Source organism: Teleopsis dalmanni, chromosome 1, assembly GCF_002237135.1.
Source record: "Teleopsis dalmanni isolate 2A chromosome 1, ASM223713v2, whole genome shotgun sequence".
NCBI lineage: Eukaryota > Metazoa > Arthropoda > Insecta > Diptera > Diopsidae > Teleopsis > Teleopsis dalmanni.
In genome coordinates, this window is record NC_051846.1 from 182253737 (window position 1) to 182278400 (window position 24664).

General features: G+C 28.8%; 3 protein-coding genes across 3 annotated transcripts; 1 reads left to right on the plus strand and 2 right to left on the minus strand.

Annotated features, from left to right (window-relative positions):
* The first annotated feature begins 24 nt into the window (after positions 1–24).
* Positions 25–2204, plus strand: LOC119670568 (sodium/bile acid cotransporter-like). The gene is made up of 2 exons (XM_038080867.1): positions 25–1431; positions 1491–2204. Exons 1-2 carry the CDS (start codon positions 346–348, stop codon positions 1896–1898), a joined length of 1494 nt encoding a protein of 497 aa, XP_037936795.1. The 5' UTR covers positions 25–345; the 3' UTR covers positions 1899–2204.
* A 1795-nt stretch (positions 2205–3999) lies between these two features.
* Positions 4000–4965, minus strand: LOC119666854 (NIF3-like protein 1). Its single transcript, XM_038076132.1, has 4 exons — positions 4722–4965; positions 4532–4663; positions 4321–4465; positions 4000–4008 (listed from the first exon to the last, which is right to left on the minus strand). Exons 1-4 carry the CDS (start codon positions 4901–4903, stop codon positions 4000–4002), a joined length of 468 nt encoding a protein of 155 aa, XP_037932060.1. The 5' UTR covers positions 4904–4965.
* Positions 4966–8342: 3377 nt separating this feature from the next.
* Positions 8343–20996, minus strand: LOC119670569 (ras-responsive element-binding protein 1). Its single transcript, XM_038080868.1, has 3 exons — positions 20960–20996; positions 13918–14797; positions 8343–13813 (listed from the first exon to the last, which is right to left on the minus strand). Exons 2-3 carry the CDS (start codon positions 14746–14748, stop codon positions 8624–8626), a joined length of 6021 nt encoding a protein of 2006 aa, XP_037936796.1. The 5' UTR covers positions 14749–14797; positions 20960–20996; the 3' UTR covers positions 8343–8623.
* Positions 20997–24664: the final 3668 nt, after the last annotated feature.

Below are 24664 nucleotides of genomic sequence, written 5' to 3' on the forward strand. Positions count from 1 at the left end.
AAATGTTTATATTTTTTTTTCAAGTTCTATTGTAATATACTCTTTTGAGAATATGGTTCTGGAGTTTTAATGCATATCATCATAATAAAAACAATATTGTTAACATATCAATTGTTTTATGGATATGGTATGGTTTTTGCTGTGTCCGAGAACAAACAATAAAGTCGTATAATAAATATTTTAACGAAGAAATGTTTAAAACAATTGAAATCGAACACTTCAAGATAATATACACAGTACGAGTCAGAACGAAATCATTTAGCTGTGAACGCTCAGGCTCTTAACATCCATTGAAATTGACGGAGAACGTTTCACGAATCGCGGTAACCGTAGTCCGAATTTAAAATGTTTAGAGAAAAGTTAATAACTGCGGTCTGCTTAATTCTTTCGAATATCGTCACTTTTAATGCTGCTGTGCATATACCACCTGAAGAGGGGTTTTCAGCTAGTAATAACGTGTCCAACATCGGCTTCTATGAATTAAGACCAGTTATAATCAATTTACCGACTTGGTCAGTAGAGTTTAACGATGTGAAAATTAACATGAGCATGAAAGAAACGAAAGAAATACCATTGACAATAAATCATATTGATTCGAATTGGGGTGATGACTATGAGTTTCATATTATACCGGAGGACACAAGTTTGTTGGAAATTGACCATGTAATTCGTGCTGCTGATATACCCAAAGGTGTTAAGAGTTGGAGTGGTAATTTTTCGGTGACTGCAATTTTTTTGGGTGAAACAAAAGTCAAAGTGGAACTACATCGTCCAAATTATGCTCCAGAACGTTCAATGGAATCCATAAGTATTATTATTTTAAGAAAAGAAGGCGCTCTGGATCAAATATTTAAAGTATGTGTTGCGTGCCTTGTAATGGTTTTATATATAAATTTTGGTGCTGCTTTGGAGTTGGATGCATTGAAACGTATTGTACTGCGCCCAGTTGGACCTGCTATTGGTTTTATTGGACAATTTATTGTAATGCCGCTGTTAAGTTTTTTTATTGGTTATTTCCTGTTTCACGATATGATTGAGTTAAGACTCGGCTTATTTTTCACTGGTTCAACACCCGGTGGTGGTGCATCCAATATTTTTACAGTGATATTAAATGGAAATCTTAACTTATCTATTACAATGACTGCCATCAGTAATTTAGCAGCATTTGGTATGATGCCTTTGTGGATCTTTACATTAGGTGCTTTAATTTTTCATGATGGCAATTTTGCAATACCCTATGGAACAATTGCTACAATGTCCTGTTCATTGGTTCTACCACTCTGCATTGGGATTGCTTTACAAAAATATGCACCTGAAGCGACGAAAAAAATGTCGAAGCTATTAAAACCCATTTCATTGGCTTTAATCTTATTCATCACAATATTTGCGTTCACTGTTAATTCTTACATTTTTAAATTATTTTCTTGGAAGGTATTTTTTTTATATAATATTTATACACAGCTTTATTAATTTGATTTTATATTTATTAGATTATCATCGCTAGTAGTGCTCTACCTTGGATAGGTTATCTAATTGGCTGGTTGTTGGCTACAATATGTCGACAGAATGCCAAGGATGCTCTAACAATAGCTATTGAGACCGGCATACAAAATACTGGTATTGCGATATTTATGTTGAATTTCTCATTGCCACAACCGCAGGCAGATATGACTAGTGCAGTTCCGGTGGCTAGTTCGATGATGACGCCCTTACCACTTTTGCTCTTATATTTGATACGAAAATGCTTTTGTCGTACTAGTATTGAGGAAGTAGAGGAGGCTCCTACTAAAGAATTAGGTTTAAATGAGGTCGAAGCAATAGTTGAAAAACAGAAAAGTAAATTACCAGTGGAAAAAAATACAAATTCAACATATTCTACTGACACCACAGACGCGTGAATGGATTTTGACAATGACTCTTCGGATCTACAGAAGCCACAATGGGCCACTCTTGTGTTGAGTAGCATTATTAGTTTTAAATAATATTTTATTTATTATATATTTTATATATTACTTCACATATACATATACAAGTATAAGTATATATTTAATGTCTGTTTTTTTAATTCAAATATTCTCATTTTTGAATGCGAGTACATTTGTATGTGTGCTGCTCTTAATTGGCATATAAGGCCTAAACAGACGTAAACATTATATTGCATTTATAATTATTTCATTTGGTTAGATACACATTTTTATCAGTTTAAAAACACGTGTATGTGTATGTAAAACTAAAAAACAATTGTTTTTATATATCATAATCGATAAGAGATAATTAAGTTAGTTAAGTTGCTTATCGTAAAAAATTTGTAGGCAATATTTTGACTTGTAATTTCGTCTGCCTGTAATCTTAAGTATAATTTATATACCTCTGTTAATTCTATAGAGAAAACAAATAAATACTTGATAAAGAAATTGTTATTAAACTTTAAAATTACTAAATAGAAATATGGAACGCTCATAACAATAATGAACTGAGATATTTTAAAATCAAAATAAATAAATTTAGAAAATAGAATATATTCCTAGCTAACAACGGAGTTTATCTGATAATTAGCTGATCTCTTGTATTGTTTATAAGATTTATGAGCATCACTTATTAAAGTGATTAATTTACATATTAAAAAGAACATACGACCGAATGTCTAATACCCTAAACTGGAACAATTTGAAATCAGATCAGTAAGGTGTTCATCTCTTTGGTTTATTTATATATTGTCCTTTTATTGAATTCTCTCCCACACTCTTCTTGAAGAATAGCTAAGATAAATGCTAATTAAATAATTTAATTAAACACTTCGAGTCACTAGAGAACATATCAAGAATCGGAACAGTTCAGTTAAAATCAGTATGCAGTCGGTTCGGCCAGCTAATCACACTATACAAACACTGAGATGTTGATCTAGATAGGCTTTAGTTATTAAAAGATTATATGACAACGGCACTATTCCGTCAATAGTTCTGTTATTTCCGTTAATAACTAAAATAACGATTAACTACATAATTAAAGAGACTAGATACAATATCAAAAATCAATACGGTTCAGCTAAAATTGGGTTTGACTAGTCGTACAAAGTTTTTAAACACAAATCACATATCACTCTACCGATAGATAGTCTGTAGAAGCTCTTTTAGATATACAAATCATCTAAAGATTTTATAAAAATGGGACGATTCTGTATCGTTTAGGAAAATGGATCAGTAATCTTTTATCTCCATTCAAAATGGGAGGCATCGTCATTTAGTCATAGTGCGCATTAAATGATCTTATAAATTGAATTCTTATTAATTAAGCATTATATTAAACGTAATGTATATTATACAATAGTTAAGTTAGATCTTATAGATAAACGTGGTATCCCAACGGGTCCATTATTTGAACTTAATACGGGCACAAGTTCGCCATTTCAACCTAACCTAATTTAATCTCATGGGTTTTTGCTTGTTATAAAATAAGTAAAAACTAAACTCCTAACTAACAACATTGAAAACGAGTTCTAGCAAAATTAATTATAAGACCGTTTTTTAAAGACGAACACCAAAAACATGTAAAATAATTTGCCAGTAGCGCTAAAAATGGGCAATAAATAAAATTGAACAGACAAATTAAGAACAAAGGGGCTTGCTAACAGCACTAAAAATGTACGAAAGACTTCTTAAGATTAATAATTTATATGCAATAAAATTATTCAGGCAACAATTTTAATCTGAGTTCTATTTGAAAATAATTTTAATATATACAAGTAGGTATGTACCGTTTTGTCTAATTGAGAGTTTTAATAAGACGTATAGTTTATACGATTTGATATTTCTCGTTACTGTGTTGGAAGCATTTTAATTAATTTAGTTGTATTTATCTATATTCTTATTATATATATAAGCAATAAAATATTCACTTAAATATAATAAACTGTATTATATTGTGACTGTATATGTATACAAATATAACAATTATAAATTATATATGATAACGGGCTTTTTAATAAATAATAAAAAGTTTTTATACATCCTATTATAATAAGAGGATATAATGGATATTAGTGTAATTAAAACTTTATTATTATAAGGCAAAAAAACTATTTTGAAAAAAAATGGGTAACTAATAAGAAAATTAATAAGTTCGAAAACATTTTGTAATTAATATGTAGTAATATATAATTTATATGTAGACAATAAATAAATAAAATATCTAATGGATTTGGATATTCCTTTCAACACATATATCATATATCTTTTATAATGAATCAAATGTTAATACAAAAATAAGTCATAATAAAGGAAAGGTAAATAATAAAGCGCTTATTTTATAAAATAAACTTACCTTTATTGGCTTAATATTATTGCCTGGTAGTGCTGAAGCTAACCAATCATTTACACCGCCAGATACAGAATCCCACGAAGTATGTGGTGAATACACTGCAATAGATTCCTTCAAACACCGCGCAACAATGCGTTCTTTCCAATTACTATATTGATTTTTTTAAATAGTTTATAAATTAAACTATGCAAAAAAAAATATTTTATGCACTAACCTTTGTGTTATACGTTTAAGAGATGCGAATACTGGCGGATGATAAGATATTATCAGATCAGTATTTTTTGACACAGCTTCCTCCATCACGGATTCAGTTAAATCATTTGTAAGCAATACAGCTTTAATACAGCTTTAATTAAACATAAATTAATAAATAGAATTGCTTGAAAAAATTAAAATAAATATACGTTTTGTTATAGGGTTCTATGAGAAGACCCACATTGTCCCAATCCTCAGCCAAGCTAGTTGGTGCAAATTTCTCTAATTCATACAAAATACTTGTTAAACTTTTTCCTGCAGCCATATTGGAATTGTGTTTTGGAAATAATTTTATTAAATTATTATTTGTTCTTAAAACACTTTTTAACATTAAATTGCAATTAGAAAACTATATTAGCAGTAAACCGGCGTGGAGCTTAATCATATGTATTACGAATATTTTGTAAAACGAACTGTCAAATTAGCAATGTTTACGAATGCGAGGCAAATGAAATAGAAGAAAATAACTTGGCAGCACTTTTAATAATAGCAATTAAAAAGGGATTGGAAATTTGTATAAAATAAAGAATAATTAATTTAAATTAAAATATAATTAAAATACATTATTAATTTTGCATAAAATATAAATAATATTGTTAGAAATTATGAAATTATGTATGTATGCGAAGTATAGTGTATTATAAATTGGTTTAATTAGCGCAGAATTAGTTTATTTTCTAAGTCCAAAGTATATGCACTCAAATTCCAATTAGCAGATATAAAATATATAAAATGAACCATAGTTTATTATATCCAATTTATTATATTCAATGAGAAAATGCCGCTCTTAACTCCCTCTGGAGTCAACGTATGTAAGCAGAGAAAGTCACATAGATTCTCGGAGGAACGCTGGATCTAAACTATAAAAACTAGAAATTATATATCTTACTGTAATCTGTAGAGTAAATTTTGAATAGTTTATTGTTATTATAGGTTTGTGTATCATATGTTTTTAAAATACTATAATAATTTAAAGACCGTCATCCTGAAACGTCATAAAAATTGTACATCTATCTAAAAATAATACAATAATGCTAATTACACTGTCCGACAAACTGAACTCTTTCTTCTTTTTTTGTATTTTTAATTTCCAACACTGTGGCTACAAGTTTGGGAATATAGTTAAGATACTTATTAAATGTTGCAGAAGTTTTAGTATGCACAGTTCTATTTCTTCTGATATATCTAACGTTGACATTAAAGTCAAGATACTTTCAAAATTTTACAATACTCTTGTTTTTAGTGTTAGAGATATTCTACAGGAATTCTAATACAAAATCTAAGTAGAAACTTAACTCCATCTGGTATGGCTATATATAAGACTAGTACAGTATAGAGTAGGAAACACACACTCATCAACACTTACGGCCAAACGCCTCTTAGAATCTAAAAAGATTATATAGACTAAAACAACATTCAGATCCAGATTCTTCATACATGAGTTTAGTCAGCGATATTTTGGTTGCAATATAAGTTTTCTTCTTAAATATTATGCTTATATTATTATTGTGTTCATTATTATGATTTGAATATTATTATTTTAAGAGTTATTATTATTTTGATTATTATTATGATAAAATATTATTATAACTTTTATTATTAAAATATTATTTTTATTAGTAATTATATTATTTTCTTTATTATATTAATATTATTATATTATTATTAAAATTATTATTATTCAAAGGAACGGTGTCAGCAAAAATGATCGAAAACAAAATAAACTGTAATCACATAACAATGTTTGCTGAAAAATTTTAAGGTTGAAAAAAGTAAATCTTGACAGAAGACAGCTGGAGCAAGCAGATGTATTGCGCAAAGATGAAGTATGGGGCTAGTCACCTAGATATAGGTCACACCGATGGAAGTCTGAAGTGACTAATAGGGACGCTATCTCGAGGTAAAACTAACGTAGTTCTGGAGTAGGACAAAGTCTCTAGGAATAAGGGGGATGGGGTATAGTCCTTGGAGTTGAGAACTCACTTTCAGGGCCGCCGGATCGTGGTCTGTACGTAATCATTACACTCCTCGCCGCAAAAAAATATATTCAAATGATCGATATTATTGTTAATTATAAAATTATAATTAATTTAACGTAATTTTTTTTAAAACTTAAAATGAGTATATGTTTTATTTTTAAAAATGTTAATGTCGACTTCAATTTTTATATATATTTGTATTTTGGCTGGGTTTTAGGTCGTTTTTTACAACTTTTAAATTATATTAAATAGAGAGGTTTTGAACACTATTCAATTGTAATAGTTTTCATTAAATAAAAGTCACTACCGTCATAAGTGACGTTAAAATCAAATTTAGTAATATTAAATGAAGTGAAACTGAATTTATGATTTAATTTATTTTAATATTATTTAAAGGTTATGAAAAACGTTCTAAAGCCTGACAAAACACAAATTATATATATGTTATGTAAAAAAATTCTCACAAAATCTGAGTTAGAGCTTCAAGCACCTCTTAAAGTTCATTTAAGATTTTCATACAAAATCTACATCAAACATCAGTATTTGGTATCGCTATGGCCCAGGCTTTCAGCTATATTAAACCAACCTAACCTTAGTTATTGTTAAATAAGAAATTCCAAAAATTTAAATTTTTAAAAGTAATTTGCTTTATTTAAGTATATTATATAATTTTAAATGTTCATTTTACATATTTTATTTTAATCTTAACGATAAATATATATATAAATAGATATTTGCATATAATATAATAAATTTGTTTATTTATTGTGTTTTATTTAACATAAATAATTTTGCTCATATTTTATTCACACAAATGCTTTGGTTATTGCTGCAATATTTATTTTAAATAATTTAATTTCTTAAATAGTCGATTTAAAATGTTATCTACCATATAAGTTAAACGTTATTTAACTTTAAATTAATGTTTTAACCTATAAGCCAAAATGTTAACGAGATAGTTATTGTTAATTACAATTAATAATTGTTTATACTAATTTTAATTATAAGCCACGCTTCGGTTTCAAGGCCTCTTAAATTTACATTTTTTTCTTAATTTAAAATTTAATTACTACTGTTTTAAAATTTAATTATTACTAATTTAAAATTTAATTTTTCTTAATTTTTAAATTATATTTATAATTAGTTCGGAAAAGGCATTTTTAATTTCTTAAGTCTTTTTGTTTAATTAATATATATTTAGTTTTTAAATAAATAAAAATTTATAAATTATAAATTTTTTTTATATAAAATTTATAAGTAAAACTTACATTAGTTATATGACTTACTAATTTTGATTTTTCGTATATTTATATATATATTAAAAAAAATATTTTAATTATATATATTTATACTTGTTTTAAGTTTTTAAGCGGTTACACCGATGTACATCTTTTTTGCAGATAATATACATATAAATATAATTTTTCATATACATATATAAATAGATTTATATATATATATACAAAATTTATATATGTATGTATATATGCTGCTACATATTAAAATTGTTTTACAGTCAAAAGTTATATGTACTTATAAGCAAATAGTTTGAAAAAATAAAATTACTTTATTAACAATAATTCCCATATATTTTATTTATAATTTTAGTTTTTAAATGTTTATTCTAAATAAAAATATTTCAGATAAGATATGCTTTGGTATATGGTTTACGGGTTTCTTAGACGTTTAGTTATAATTGTATAAATAGCACTTAGTTTATTACATATAAGATGAAAAATTAAAATGTACTTTTCTTAAAATAATTTAAAATTATTTACTTATTTATGTATAATAGAGTTGTATTTTCTATAAACAATTAAATTATTTGGCGTTTTCTGCCCACATGAAGCTTTGAATTAAAAATTTACGATTTATGTTACCCAAAGCATTTATTTATATTGATAAACTAAGTTTAAGCAATTGACTAGAGAAGGAGAAAGACAGCATGAGAGTAAGGGAGAAAAAATAACAAGATCTAGATATATGAAAAGCGCTATGAGAGCTAAATCTATATTATTTGTTTTGTTTTTATTGCTCTTGTTTGAATTATATTAATTAATTTAATCTAATATCTATTTTTCGACTCCCAATAACTTTGCAGCTTCATCAGCAGATGATAGCAACTTATTCAAAATACCTTGATCGCTGATGCCTAGCAATTTTCCGATGAGGTCGCTTTGATTGTTCTGTTCTTCAGATATATTTTCCTTTTGCTCTCCGAGTGTTGAGAGTGCACGACTCGTACGCCATTCATTAGCTTTCGTTAAAAGTTCTTGAATTTTATCGGGTGTACGTATTGAATTTGTTGGAGAAGGTACACATGGAGTAGTTTGCTCATCGTCTGAACACTCCGAACCACTATTGCCAGCGGCAGAGAAGTCACCATTATTGTTGCCATTATGTTGACGTCCATTGTGTTTTTTCATGTGACGTAGCATACTGTGTTTTAGAGTGAATTTGCGAAGACAAATTTCGCACTGGAAAGGTCTTTCGCCTGAATGAGTGCGCATATGGCGACGTAAGTCTTCAGTTGACCAAAACCGGCGTACACAAAATGCACAAATCACTTTACGATTGCTGTAATCAGGATATTTGCCAGTACGTGGCATGCTGCCTTCATCGCTTGGACGACGTTCTTCATCTTCAGCGCCATTCATAGCATTGCCCTCGGCTTCTGTTTCAATGGCACATTTTGCAAGTAACAAAGCAAATTCATGTGAGTGCTGGTTTTTGATGTGTTCCAAGCATTGTGCACGTTCAGCAAAAGAGTTTTCGCATAGATGACATTTAAATGGCAGTTCCGAAGAAGAAATTGTACTATTTTCAATTTTCGGACTACTGCTGGCTGTGTTGGCTTGCAGTTGATTAGCTATGACTTGTTTATTCGCCTGTTGCTCCTGTTCATTTAATTGCATTTGTCGTTGTTCTTTCTCAAGCCGCTCTCGTTCTAATTTCACTTCTTCGGCTTTTCTTTTACGTTCTTCTTCTTCGCGTTGTCTTTGTTGCTGCTCTATTTCTTCCACGGATTTTGGTACAGGAATGGGTTCGGTAACATCTTCAGTTGGTACATAAACTGATACAGCAGATTCGACGTTACCGTGTTTGCGTAGTAAATGACGGTCGCAGTTACTCTTGGTTGTGAAAAGCAATGGACAATGTGAACACTTAAATGGTTTTTGTCCAGTGTGTGTAAGTATGTGACGTCGTAATGAGCTTGACCATGGGAACATGCGTTGACAATATGGACATGAAACACGATTTGGCGCTAAACTATATGCAGATTTTTTTTTAGGTTCTGTAGCAGTGGCAATATCTTCAGTGCCGGAATTGTTACTTTCGCTGGCACTACCAGAAGCCACCAGACCTTCTTCATCACTTTGTTCCATATGATTGGCTACGTCACTTGGGCGAAAGTAACTATTAAAGGACACTGAGTTGCTGGTGGCATTATCAACTAGTTTTGAAACAGGTACTAGATCTTGAGATTCATCTTTGAAAGGTGAACTTGCAACTTTTTTTAAGAATTTTCCTACAGATTCCGCTTGAGCAATCATAGATTTCATAGTGTGTGCTGGTGGTGCAGGCGCTTCGGGCTTTACGATAACATCAGTATTCTTTCCTGCCTTTATAGCTTGTTCGAGTATTGTCTCGGCAACTTTCTTAGCAGCTTCAATTGATTTTGTACTTTCTGCAGGAACAGTTTCTTCAACAACAGGTGTTGGTAACTGTTCTTCTGGCAAACTTTCGTTTAAATCAATGCTTTTTTGCACTTCGTCGTCATCTTCATCATCATCATGTATTTCTTCTGCTTCATCCTCATCTTCTTCGTCAATAATTAGTTTGGGCTCATCATCTTCGACACCATTTGAGTTAACAGTGTTCAAAGGGTTAAAACTAAATGGCTGACCATTAGTCATAGTCGGCATTCCGGTGTTGCTGTTATTTGAAAGCATATGACTTGGTTGCACACTACTGGAACCATGTGCTAACGCTTGCTGCAAGAGATCTGTGTCCTTGCGGGCTTTCAGTTGTTGAGCAAGTATGGCATATTTAACTTGTTCAGATATTGGAGGTGCACCCATTCCATTATTGCTATTAGTTTGAGCCTGTGCAAAAGCGGCTTGCAAATGCGTTATGTTATTCATAGCAGCTGCGTTGCTCACTCCGCGTCCACGCATGACATGGTGACCATTACGTTGACGTTGTGCATAAAATTGTGGATGCTGTTGTTTAACATGTCGTTCCATATTTGAGCGTAATGTAAATCTGGCTGAACAATGCTCGCAGGCGAAAGGACGTTCAGTGCGATAACGTCTCTGTTTTTGTTTTGGCATCAATACACCATTTTTGATAACCATCTTCACTGGTCCACCGGGTAATACTGTGGGCGATATGTGCTTAAGCATATTTCGGTTTGATGGTGTAGGGGATGGTATTGCTTGTGGTAACAATGCACGATTCGGAACAGTTGAAGGCGACGAAAACGGAGGAGTGTTGGGTTTATCTGATAAGAGTGGACTTACTTGTGGCAATATAGCAGCTGCTGAGTTTGTAGTTGGGTTGACATTAGATTTACTTGGATCCATTATTGGCAACGAAGGCGCGGATAATGTGGGCCCAAGTGGTAGATGATTCATGAATGGAGCGAAATCTTGAAATTCATTCAAGTTGTTCGGCAATAGAGATTTTTGCAAGAGTGCTTGGTTAAACATAAGATTGATATATATCTGTTGAAGATACTTTGCACGATCCATTTGCATAGATTGCTGAAAGTATTGCGCTTGATCTAATGGAAATGATTTTGGCAATGTTCCATTCAGTATATCAGGAAATAGTTGTTTATTATTTTCGAGAAGAAATTTGTCCCAGGAAAGATCGAATTTGGGTACTTCGTTCGGTGGTAGCTGGATATTCTTTTGTACAGAACTTATTTCCGGTTTCATGGCAACAGGTGAAACTGGACGAGATTGTTGCGCATCATTATTGATCGATTTAGTAGCTGGTTTTTTACTTAAGTCTAAAACATTTGTGCTTAAGTCCATAGGCGTAGTTTCTGGTGTAGCTGCTGTAGTTTGTGTGCGGCAGCTATCATAATTTTCATTATAGCTACTAGTTGAAGATTTGTCCAACAACTTCTCTAAACTTTTAACTTGGATTTTCATGGGTTTTGAAGTAGTATTTTCGCTTGTGAGCATTTCTTTCAAATGCGAAACAGGTGTGGACCGATCTTTTGGCTGGTGGTGTTGATATGGCAAGTCAATGTCATCATCAAATTCAGGTGATGAAAACAAATGCAACTTCTTATTAGGATCATCACAAGATGAGTCTTCAGATGGATGATAAATTATGGCACGTTTCACTTCATCACGTGTTGTCTTAGCATGGCGATTGCGCAGATGTCGTTCACAATTGGCTTTTGTCGTAAAAGCATAATTGCAGACAGCACACTCGTACGGGCGATCACCATTATGTGTGCGCATATGACGCACAAGTGCAGCTTTGTCACATATAGAGTATGGACACATGTTGCAACGAAAAGGACCAGCTGGTCCAACAGAACTTAAATGCACACGATTGTGTCCTTTAAGTGCGCGCAAATTTGGAAAAACAGCATTGCACAGTTTGCAAGGGAATTCACCGCGCAGTTTCATTTTGCGAAATTCTGCTGTGAAAACGTCTTGTGCTTCTTCCTCATCTTTATCCAAACTGTAATTGCTGGAGGGTGTATTAACGGACTGCTCAAAATTCTTTAAGAAATTTGATGTAGAAGATGGTGAAGTCATATTTAAGATTGACTGAATATCTGCGAAATCTCTAGAATCCTGGGACTGTTGGCTCAAGTTATGTGCTAACTTCTCATTATCTGTTTCAATTTTGATACTAATTTCTAGATCATCGGCAGCGGAGTGCTGAGGAGAGGCAACCGAATACATGCCCTGTTGATTTAAAGTTTTATTTTGAAGATATAATTGCCGAAAGAATTCCTCACGTTGGTGAGGATGGCCGTTGTCATCTACTTCTTCTGCATCACCTGAACTTTCGCTGAGACTGCGAAGTCTATTGCGATTCTGCTGTTGTGAGTATGACAACTGCTTTGGATCATCTTGTATGCATTCGCGCAAATGTGCATCCAAATCCTTAGCAAGCGTGAAGTTATGACAACATTTTGGGCACTCAAATTGTTGAGTTGCAATTGCTGTGCGCATGTTTTGCTCGGAGAGCACTTTTGCCATGTGAGGGAATTTTTTATTGGACAAATCTTCAAGTGTCACTCCTGAAATTGCTTGAGTTTTATGTGAGCATGGATGCTCATTGAGTTGACGATGTGTGCGAAATATGACATCACAATGACGGCATTTCGCTGGTATGTCAGGATGTTCTGCATCCATATGTTCACCAAGCAATAACATGCTAACAAAATCGGACTCATTACACACAGGGCAAGTGAGTATGTGCACTTCGGAGGAATGCGCTGTTGATGTTTTTGTATGTAGATTAGGCCCCTCCGATAATGTTAGACGGTTTTCATCGCTAGCACCGATTATGTTATTGTTAATTGTGGTCTTCACGCGTCGCTTCATCATTGTATTGTCGTCGGCGTCAACGCGATTATCACTATTTTTGCGTTTGAAATTAGTTACGTTGTTACAGTGATTATTACTGTTGTTATTGTTGTTGTTGTTGATATTATTATTTTTGTTGTTGGTCTTAATATTGTTGTTGTTGTTGCGATTATTTGAGCTCTGGCTGATGGCACTTGATGAGTCTGTTGAGCAACCTCCATCACTTTCATAACTTTCTATGCCGTTGCTATTTAAGCGCTTACTGTTTGCACCTGTGATATTCATTGCTGCTGCTAACTTGGCTGTAGCTGCTGACGACACAGTCAACGGCATTGTGGTTGTTGCTTTTCCAACTTCACTACTGAAGCCGTTTATCATTTGCACATTAGTAGCATTGCTGGCATTAGAAAAAGAGATGGTGGCGGCGGCAGGTGTTGCTGACAGCAATGCGGTGCCAACTATACTGGTTGTGTTGCTGGAGCTAATGTTGTTGTTGGTATTAGTGTTGTTATTGTTATTGTTCTTAGTTCCATTCGAGTTGCGACGATGATGATTATGTTGATGCTGTTTATGAGTGCGCATGTGGCGATGCATATTACCATTTGTTGTAAATGTCAGATGGCAATATTTGCAGTTAAAAGGACGCTCACCAGTATGGACAAGTACATGGCGATCAAGTGACGAGGCAGATGAAAGTACCTAATAAATAAAAAATAAAAATAAATTATAATTATTATTAACATAAAAAAGGTATATCATTGAGTATATATAAATTGTGTATAGAAAAAATTTTTTTGCCTCACCTTAGAGCAAATGCGACATGTAAAATTTTCAGTGTCGCCCGAGGCATAATTATGACAGCGTATGTGATTGGTGAATTCATGTGGCGTTGCGGAGACAACCTCGCAAATTGGACAAATATATTTGACATCCTCTCTTTCGCCAATGCCAGATTCTGGACTAGAAACAGATGCAGCACCGCCAGCACCATGCGGTGATGAAGATGCGGACGATGTTTGCGACACTGCGGCGGATATTTGAGGTGAGTTTTGTGACTGTTGCGCATTCATTGCTGAAACTGTAGATGCATTCAAATATTGACTATTTCCACTTGCATCCACAAAACCGGACTCATTATTAGTTAGTGAATTTGTATTGTTACTGATATCTGCGCTACTACGATTCAAACGAAATTTCTTACGCAAAGAATTCGGGTTATCCGCGTTGTATTCTAGTTTAACATTTGTACGTTTATCAAGCCATCCGGTAACGCGCCTCTTATGGTGCCGCTGTGAACGTATGCTATTTTGTTTCTCATTCGCTGAGTCATCATCGTTGGCTTCATCTGAATCTGTAAATGCAGTTTTTTGCTGTTCGATGTGCGCAGCATCTGAATTGTGGCTGGTGGGAATAAGACGTTCTGTTTGTGAGCAGCCATTGCCATTGGTTAAGTGTGGCGTTGAAGTTGCGGATGTGTGTGTATTTAGTTTCTTTGGTGTACGCCCCAGATCCAATTGTTCTAGGGATGAATCTGATGTTGAGGAATCACGACGTTCCTTTTTGATTTGTGTCAATGTATGACTATTTTCCAATGATGGATTTGTCGTTGTTGTTGTAGTTTGTGCAGCTAACATTTTCGTTGTGTGTTTGAGATCTTTCGAGATTGACTTTAAAAATCAATATCTAAAATGAGAAAATTTTTTCCAAATTTAGTTTAAGATTTGTATTTGTAGTTTAAGATTCGATAGATTGCAATAAATGAGATGAGATGATGTTTCTGAGATTTAATAAAAAAATTTATGACTTTAGAAAACCTACTAGATCAATTCTATTACTGATTTATATATCAATTATGTATGAGATGAGATGTTTCTGAGATTTAATAAAAAAAAATTTATGATTATAGAAAACCTACTAGATGAATTCAATTATTGATTTATATGGATGCAGATTTATAATTTAATATAATATATTAAGATGGGATGGTTTTGAGATTTAATAAAAATATTCACGATTATATGGTAGAGAGCCTATTGATACACTTTTCTTTATTGATTTATATGATTTTAGATATATAATTTAATAAATTGAGATAAGGTGGTGATGTTCCTCAGATATAATAAAAAAATTTACGATTAAAGGAAGTCTACCATATACATATTTTTATAGATTTTATTTTATTTATTTTTAATATTTTTTTGAGCTGGGTTAATGATGGTACGGAGATTTAATGAAGAAATTTACGAATGCCTATTAGATCAATTCTATTATTGATTGATATGATTGTAGATTTACAAATTTAATTAATTGTGACAAGATGATGATTCTGCAAAAAAAAATTATAAATAAAGAAAGCCTACTATATACATTTTTTTTATTGATTTATATAGACTTAGATTTATAATTCAATAAATTGAGATGATTATTTTTCTTATTGCTTTCAGATGCGTTTTTTAAAAGTTGGTTTTAAAATCATTTGAAATTAAATTTAAAAATCATTTGAAATTAAAGTTAAAAATCAAATGAAATTAAAGTTAAAGTTAAAAATGATTTAATCTAGATTCCCGAATTATGGATTGCCATGTGAATAGGCCACAACCTTAGGAACATAACAGCAACCGTCTAAATGTATTAAACAATATACGTTGTTTGGGCTTAACGTGAGAGGTCACAGGAAATTACAAAAAAAAAAAAATAGAAGTTTAGGTAGCATAAAATTATAACTAACTATAGTTGCTTTCGGCAACTATTACGTGTGGCAAAAAAACTACAAGTAGCTGGCCTATAGTTGCTTAAATGTATGCAAAACAACAACACTACTTTCACTGTCTAAGCACTTCAAACATTTTAGTCAGTATAGAAAAAAGTGTTACCAACGCAATAAGCGAACTGTTGTGAATCTTTATTGGGAATTCAACGAATATTCCAATCATATGTCAAAGTTTATAATCAAAAATTTAAATAAAATTAAAATTAATTGGTAATTAAGAACTAAGTCTATGTGTCATAGCTAAACGTCTATGACAACCAACTGTTTATGATTTTCATTGAAGTGACTGAGTCTATGACTCGATGTTACACGTCTATAACAATCAATCCCTGTTTATAAGTCTTGTCATTAGTTTTATCATTTGACAATGGCACGATACCATATCTGCTTGGTTTAGCATTCAGACAAATGGCGCAATCTTGACTGAAGAGATAAACAAATTTAGGCACTACTCTTATTGAAGCCACATCCAACATTATGATTTCTTTAACATGGTAGATTGTCTGTTGAGTCTGTAGAGTCTGCTCAACATTCCAATGGAGCATAACAGCTACGACAATAGAACGTTTAGTTACATCAACCCCAACGTAATATATTGAACGATTCTCAGTAGCGCAGAGCATTATAACCACATAAGATCTTTTGTGTAAAACATAAAATATTATAATTCATTTATTATCAATACTATTATAATATATTGTATGTTATGTATTTCTAAGATATTTTCAAATATTTTTTAATATATATGTAAATATATATTTCTATTAGGTTTTTTTCTATTTTCTTTTTAAGTTTCTATTTTAGTGATTTATTCTATTTAATAGTGTACTGCTTATAAATGTACATATATATGGAAGTATTTTCTTTTTCTGTTTTTATCGTTTCATGTAGCATATCTACTTTAAAAGAGAAAAATAAAAAATAAATAAAAGTAGTTCTGTGACATATTTACATATGTTAAGATTAAATTTAGCAGCGCTAGAACTTGGTAAACATATAAAGGTAGCACTCTAGGCACCCTATAGATAACAGCTATCAATTTTCATTATTTAACATATTCACATGTCATTGTTCTATATTTTTAATGCGATATATCAAATATAAAAGTGTTTATGGTAGCTATGAGTAATAATAGAAGAAAGTAAACGCTATCTTCGCAAGTGTAATAATATTGATTAGTAAATCTGGAACTATATACATATGCTATAGATTTCGATCTGAAATAAATGCGTAATATTATAAAACATCTTTTTATAAAAATACTTTCTTAGGAATTATGTTATTTATTTTTTTATGAATATTATATATATTTTTTATTAATTACATATTTTTTTATATCAATTTTATACTTTTTTTATTAATTTTAAATATTTATAAATCTGGAATATAAATCTGGAAATGTATACATATACTATAGTTTCAGATCTAAAATGAATGCGTAATATTTTAAAACATCTTTTTATCTAGATAATTTTTAGGAATTATATTATTTATTTTTTTAATAATATTATATTTTTTTTTATTTTATTTTATACTTTTTTGTTAGTAATTTTATATTTTTTTATTAATTTTTTAATTTTTTTTATTAATTTTATATATTTTTTATTAATTTTCTATGAAATGGCCTTTTATTTGAGTCAATGTTTTATGATCATTTTTCACATGATAAATTGTCATTTTTAATAGCCAATTAAGATCATAAAGAAGTTTGGATTTATACTATATATTAATAATAATTTATTTTTAGTTCCTCATTTATAAGACATTTGCCACGATAGTACTTAAATTCTAGGAAAATTATGCTATATATGTCTGAACTCAAATTGATATCTATTAGATATTTTTTAACCGATTGCCTTCTAAAATTACAAGAAGCTTAATTTAATTACTTTATAAATGCTTGCATCTCAAATTAACATAACTATTAATGAATATCCGAAATATTTATTGTAATAAAAGTTAAGGTTCATATATATATATATATGTAAAAGAGCATATATGTATACGAGTATATGTATATATATATATAAATTTTCAATATTTGAGTGACTTTATTTATTTTTCTTAAGTCATCGTGACACCTTTGAAAATAATTGCAAAACTCATACACACTAATAATAATACAAAATTTTGAAATATTTTATTTGCTCACATCGATTATTTTTTAATATTTTTTTTTATTTTCAGATATTTAACTGGATTTTCGGCATTGCAGATAACATTTTATTGATACTCGTACTTTACATACGCGAAGATATTGGCGTATACCGAGTCTGAGTCATGTGAACTCATTTATTGATATGCAATCAAATTATATCTGAGAAATTTAGTCATAAGTGTTTTTATAGCCAAAGGAAGCTGATATTAGAATATAAAATATCATTATTTAGAATTTAATTTGAGATATATAAATAATCTATGTATATGAGTATAAAATGTTAAAGTTTTTATTGTATTAAGAGTTTCGTTCAAAAAAATGTAAGCTGCTTTTATAGTAAAAAAAAATTGAAGATAAAAAATACAATACATATGATATAAATGAATGAATGATTAATGAATAAATATTTTATAAGCTTTTTTTAATAAACTTTATAACGGAGTGGAATGTTCTGAGTTCATAGCAAAGCAGTTCAATACGACCATATTAGTTCCTTTGCGGTAACAACTGACCCTAACCGCAGAGAAAATAATCTTTAATCAGCATTCGACTTATATTCAATAGTATAAAATATCAGAGAAAAGGATTTTGGGCTGTAGGAAAACCGGAATCATTGAATCATATGAGTTCTTTTGTGTTAAGACAAAACACTGACTCTAACCGAAAAGAAGACAATCTTTAATATGCAGTCAAATTTTATACAATAAATAATAAATAATAGTAGATAACAGGGTTTTGGTTCTTAAATGAGAAGAATCACTCGATCATAGTAATACTTTTATACAACTTATCGTAAGTCAACAAAAGACATTTAGCCATTCAAATCAATATTCAGGATATTACTCATTGAGGTTTTTTTAATATCAAACAAAAAAGATAAGTAACAAAATGGAGCATATGCGCTTCTTATATAGAAGAAGAATCTGTGAACCATTAAATCTGTTAAACACATGAGCTTTCAACCAATATTCTTCTTCTCGACCTGAATAGAGTACGATGATTTTACACAATTCCAAATATGTTAAATGTCAATCATTGAGAATTTCATTGGGATTATAATATCAAACAGAGATAGATATAGCAAAAGCTATGTCGCCATTAAATCCGTCGGGGACTATAGGTTCTATCCAATAATCATTTTGTTATTCTTGATATAAAATATTTATTATTATATATTATATAATTTATATAATTTAATGAAATTTTCTTTAAGCTGTAATGTATAATTTTTTTTAAATATTGATTAGTTCATATATATATTTATTACAATTATACAATTTTTATGTGTAAAATTAAAAATTAAAATAAATTTATTTTGAAAGAGTTCTATTAAAATAATTATTTTTTAGTTTAATATGATTACTACAAAAAATGTATCTTAAAAAAATTAGTTATAAAACTTTTAAATAAAAAAATAAAACTTTATATAAAAAAAATTACTTAATAATGTTTATTTTTATTTATGCCAAAGTTAACTATTTTCATATAGAGAAAATATTGTATTTTGTATATTTTTTTAAAAACAAAAAATATTTTTTTTGTACGCTATAAATTAATTCTTTAAAAAGTATTAAATTCATATTAGAGATTTTTTTAAATAGTCAAAAATTTAATAATAATTTGAAAATTTGAATTTAACTTTATAAAATATACTTAATAAATAGTTGCAATTATTTTTGTTTTTAATATTTTAATTGATTTTTAATTGAAGAAATTAATGTTGAGTTTTTGGTTTAATATATATTTCAGTATTGCTTACCAAATATATAATTGTTATATATTAAAAATCTATTTAATTTATTGTTTTATATTATTTATACGTATATAAATAATTCTTTTAAGAATATTAAGTTTCACGCTATATTTTGTAGCATCTATTTTTTTAATATATAAGGTTTTAGAATAAAGTTTGTTTTTTAATTATTTTTTTATATGTGCCAATTTATTTTTTAGCATAAAATATTTATTTTTTTATTATCATTTTAATGACTAAATTTTATTTGTATATTTTTGTGTGAGTGATTGAACAATGTTAAGTAATATACAACTTTTTAAATTAGTTTGAAAAATAGTAGCCTAAAGATGACTATAGTTTATAGTTGAAATATCGGTAACAATAAAATTTTTTTTATTTGTAGTTTTAAAAATAATACCCTGAGAGATGACTATAGTTTATGGTTAAAATATCCTAACAATAAAATATTTTTAAAAGTATTATAATTTAAAAATTTGTGTATTATTTAATTATAACTTATTAGCCCGTATAATATATAATTTTATTTGGTAAAATTTTTAATTTTATAAATTAAATTTTTCATTTTATAAAAAATGAAATTTTTATTTTTATTAAGTTTTTCATTTTATGAAAAATGAAATTTTTATTTTTATCAAATTTTTCATTTTATATGATATATTAACTTTTTCATTTTTTAAATGAAAAATGAAATAATTTATAATTTATTATAAATTTATTTAAATTAATAAATTTTATTTTTAATAATTACATTTTGCATTTTATAAAAAATGTATTTTTTATTTTTATAAATTAGGTTTTTCATTTTATAAAAAATGAAATTAATTAATTAGTTTATTATACATTATTTTATTATTATATATCAAGTTTTTCATTTTATAAAAAATGAAATTAATTAATTAATAAATTAATGAATTATATTATTAAAATAAATTAAACTTCACATTCCATAAATAATAATTTTTGTTTTTTAAGAATTTATATATATAATTTATATTTATAATTAGAGGGAATTAAAATTGTAATTTATTTAGAAAAATCACAGATTAAAAATTTGTTAATTGCATATTTTTAATATTATATTTTTATATATGATTTTAGTGTAAAAATAATATGTCTTATTTTATTTTATTTTATTTAAAAAAATATTATAATTATAATTACCTTTGTTTACATTGAAATTGTTTAAAATTATTTATGTAATTCTCACTCTTAACTTTTGCATTTGTTTTTGTTTTTATTTATTTTTTATAATCACAGTTTAATTATGAAATATTTGTGTTTTGTAAAATAATTTGTTTAATTTTTTTTCTGTCATGAGGTAGTAGCTTTATTTGTTATTAATTTTTAAAATATTAGTAAAAATTAATAAACTTTTTTTTTTAATTGCACTAGTAGTAAACGTCGTGTAATGACACTATAAAGTTGTATTATTTTTGTGATATGTATATACTTATACTTAAAATCACTTATATGTAATGTAGCATATATATATATATAAATTAATTAAGTTAACAGTGCGATGCTGAAAACGTTGTATCCACATCCACGAGCGCACGCAAAATGACGCGCTCAGTTTTCAAAAAGTTAAGTTCAAGCACCAAAAGCAGACGTTGCACGATTCAGTTTTCTTACTCAAGAAGAAAGACCCAAAAAATAAAAATTTTTTCTGTTTTTTTTTCACATCACGCCGAAGAGGAGGAAAAGCAAGCGTATCCGTTACACGTATTCTTACTGTCGTTGTATATGTATTTTCCTTTTCTGAGCTTATCTTATTTTTTTTCACAATAATTTATTTTAGTTATTTTGCTTAGTATATAGTTTCCTCGAAAATATTTTTTTGTTTTTGTTGCTGTATATATATTTATGGTTATTATTATATACGGATGTTCGAGTTTTATTATTCTTTCACGCACGAATTTATCCTTTACCGTTTGGCAGATGAAACTCGACTGATTTGAGAAACCATCTAATAAGTAGTATTTAAAGAATCCACTTGGAGATTTTTATGGTGGTAGTTGTGCTGTTCAAAAGACGCACATACACAGTCATATATACATAATGCAAAGGGAAAATATAGTGAAGAGCATAAATCTTGCGAAGTGTGAGAGCGATAAGTTGGGGAAGAGCGTACATATCAAAAAGCATTTTTTTTCAATTCTCATACAATTACAAATTTTATTATCTGAGCGGAGAAACCTACACATATGTAAATGCAATTTAAAGGTGGTACTTTGGTTGAGATAAATTTTTTGTTTTTCACGTTGTGTGTCTGTTTTCATTTTGCAGTGCTCAATAACGAGTAGGAAGCTTACGTGTTAAGTGTTGTTGCCGTAATACTCGTCGCCATAAATGCGTTAGGAAAAATTCTACTGGAGATGATGAAGAACGTTGTGAACTATCTTTTTAGATATGTAATTTTTGTTGGATTTTGTTGGAAATATATTTTTTATATATAAAATATATATATTTTAGAATTTATATATTCAATTTAAGAAAAATGATATCAATCTTATATGGTATCTTTTATTTATATATGTAAATAAATATGAGGTAAGCGTACGCATGTCTATTGCGTATAGTAACAGATATATATATATATATATAACACATATATACCACATCCGTATATATACTGAAGTTACCAATAAATTATTCTCAGAAACTAGATAACAAAGCAGATTTACACAAGAATAATTGGAGTTATGTGGTAAAGGATTATGCTGCAAACTCTATGTGAGAAAGAGACACAATATATGTTAAATTGTAAATAAATTTGAGTAGCAACAACATTTTTTAATAGAAAATTTAAAAAATTTATAAATTCTATTTTTTTTATTTAAATTATTAAATAAATTTAAATTTAAATATAAATATTCTGTTCTTTACGAATTTCTTTAATAAAAAAATAAAAAAGAACAAAGTTCCTCATCGTCTCGAGTTTCGTTACAGTTGAGCGCACCATAAAATTTAGACAAGGTGATGCGCTTCTTGCCATTCTAAACCCATAACCCATACCAAAGCAGCCTATGCTTCTTCTTATACAAGTATTTCTGAGGTCAGTCACGCAGTCAAAATTGCATAGGTTTTTTAATTAAACCTTAACAACGATTATAAGTACAATAAGAATGCAGCTGACTATGTACGATACATGCAAATTACTTGAGAGCATAGATCAAGGGTTCAATTGATTAAGGAACATACCATACATATAACATTCTTACCTTTTTTGAATTTGTCAAGAATATTTTTCAATTCTGTATAGGGTGACTATAGTGCATTGTGGTCAAACTACTAGTATGTGTAGTCCAGTTTGATTATACGAGTATTGTACCAAACTAAATGATTAATATTTTTGTGTAAGAGTTTCATATATAAAATATTTATAGATTAATGTTAATACTATGGAGTCAAAAAGCTAATTGTATCACAAGATGAACATTAATTTATGTAATTGGAAACATTTTTAAGTATAAAAAAATTAAATAATATAATGCAGCAATACTTAATAGAGTTTAAGCTATGAATGGAACCTTCTTTGAGTATATGAAGCTCTACGAAACTTGAACTTTATCAAGAAATTAAAAAATTCACAACGATAAGCTTATGATTCACTCAATTCCTACAAACAGTTGCGAGATACGGATTTTCAATTGATATATTCAGCAGAGAAAGTCATACTGGAATATATAGGCGTAGCCATGGAGCATAAGGAAGCAGTGACTTCCTCTAAAATTGTGCCTAAAGTAATATTTAAAGCAATTTGTTAATGAAACGAGATAGTAGATCTTCTCTAAAAATATGTTGTAAGTAATATTTAATAATATTTCGTAATGGAAAGAGGATTCAAGGGATAATAGTTATTTTCTTTATATGCGATGTATATATCAGCAGCTCTGGCTTGTATCCGGGATACACCTATGCGCAAAAAATATATAACCCAGTTTTAGTAAGTTATGGTTTTAAATTGAATCTAGAACGAGTATATAGAAAAGGGATAGAATATCATAAAATGTATTTAGTCAACGTTTGAAGATATATTTGAAGGACTATTCCTCAAAGTGACAAAATAATCATTTAAAAGAGTGTTGATTAGTAATAGGTTATATGCTAGAAGACTTTACCAGAATAAAATCATTATAATTAATTTGTTAACTAGAATTTTGTTAAAAAATTTCATAAATGTGTACATGACGTAGATATCAAAGGTATTGGGTCCTCTTCATAACTATAACTATTCCCTAACACAAATTAAAATCACAATAAAATTAACCTATCTGAGGTGATAGAATGTCTTGAAGTCACTTATTAATATCAACGATCAAGTATACGTTACGATGGTTAATTTATTATTGGTGTAACCAAATCCAACTATAATAACAACAATAAAATATCTGCATTATAATTTAATATATATAAAATAGTAAGTGACAAACGGTTTTTAAGTAAAAAAAAATTCGAATTCATTATTAATTGAGCAATTGAAACGTGTGAGAATAATTAAATATTTCAATTTTTATACTTCAAAATAAAAGCTCGATATTAATCAATATTACTATTTTTGATATACTTAATATTGATATATGTAGGTATGTATGTATTATATTTATGTATGATTTGTGGAAACACTTGGGTGTTTAAGTTAGTTTTTAAGAATATACTAAATCTCTGCGTGTTACAAAGCTATTAAAATTATTATTAAAGAATAAATGCACAATTAAAAAGTGCTTATAATTTTATTCATAATTGGATGCGAAAGTTATGAGACGACGTAAACTTTTATTTTCATTTAATAACAGAAAGTGCTTTCATTTTTTTAAATATATTATGTTATGTTTTAGTTATGATGAAGTAGTAAATTTATATTTA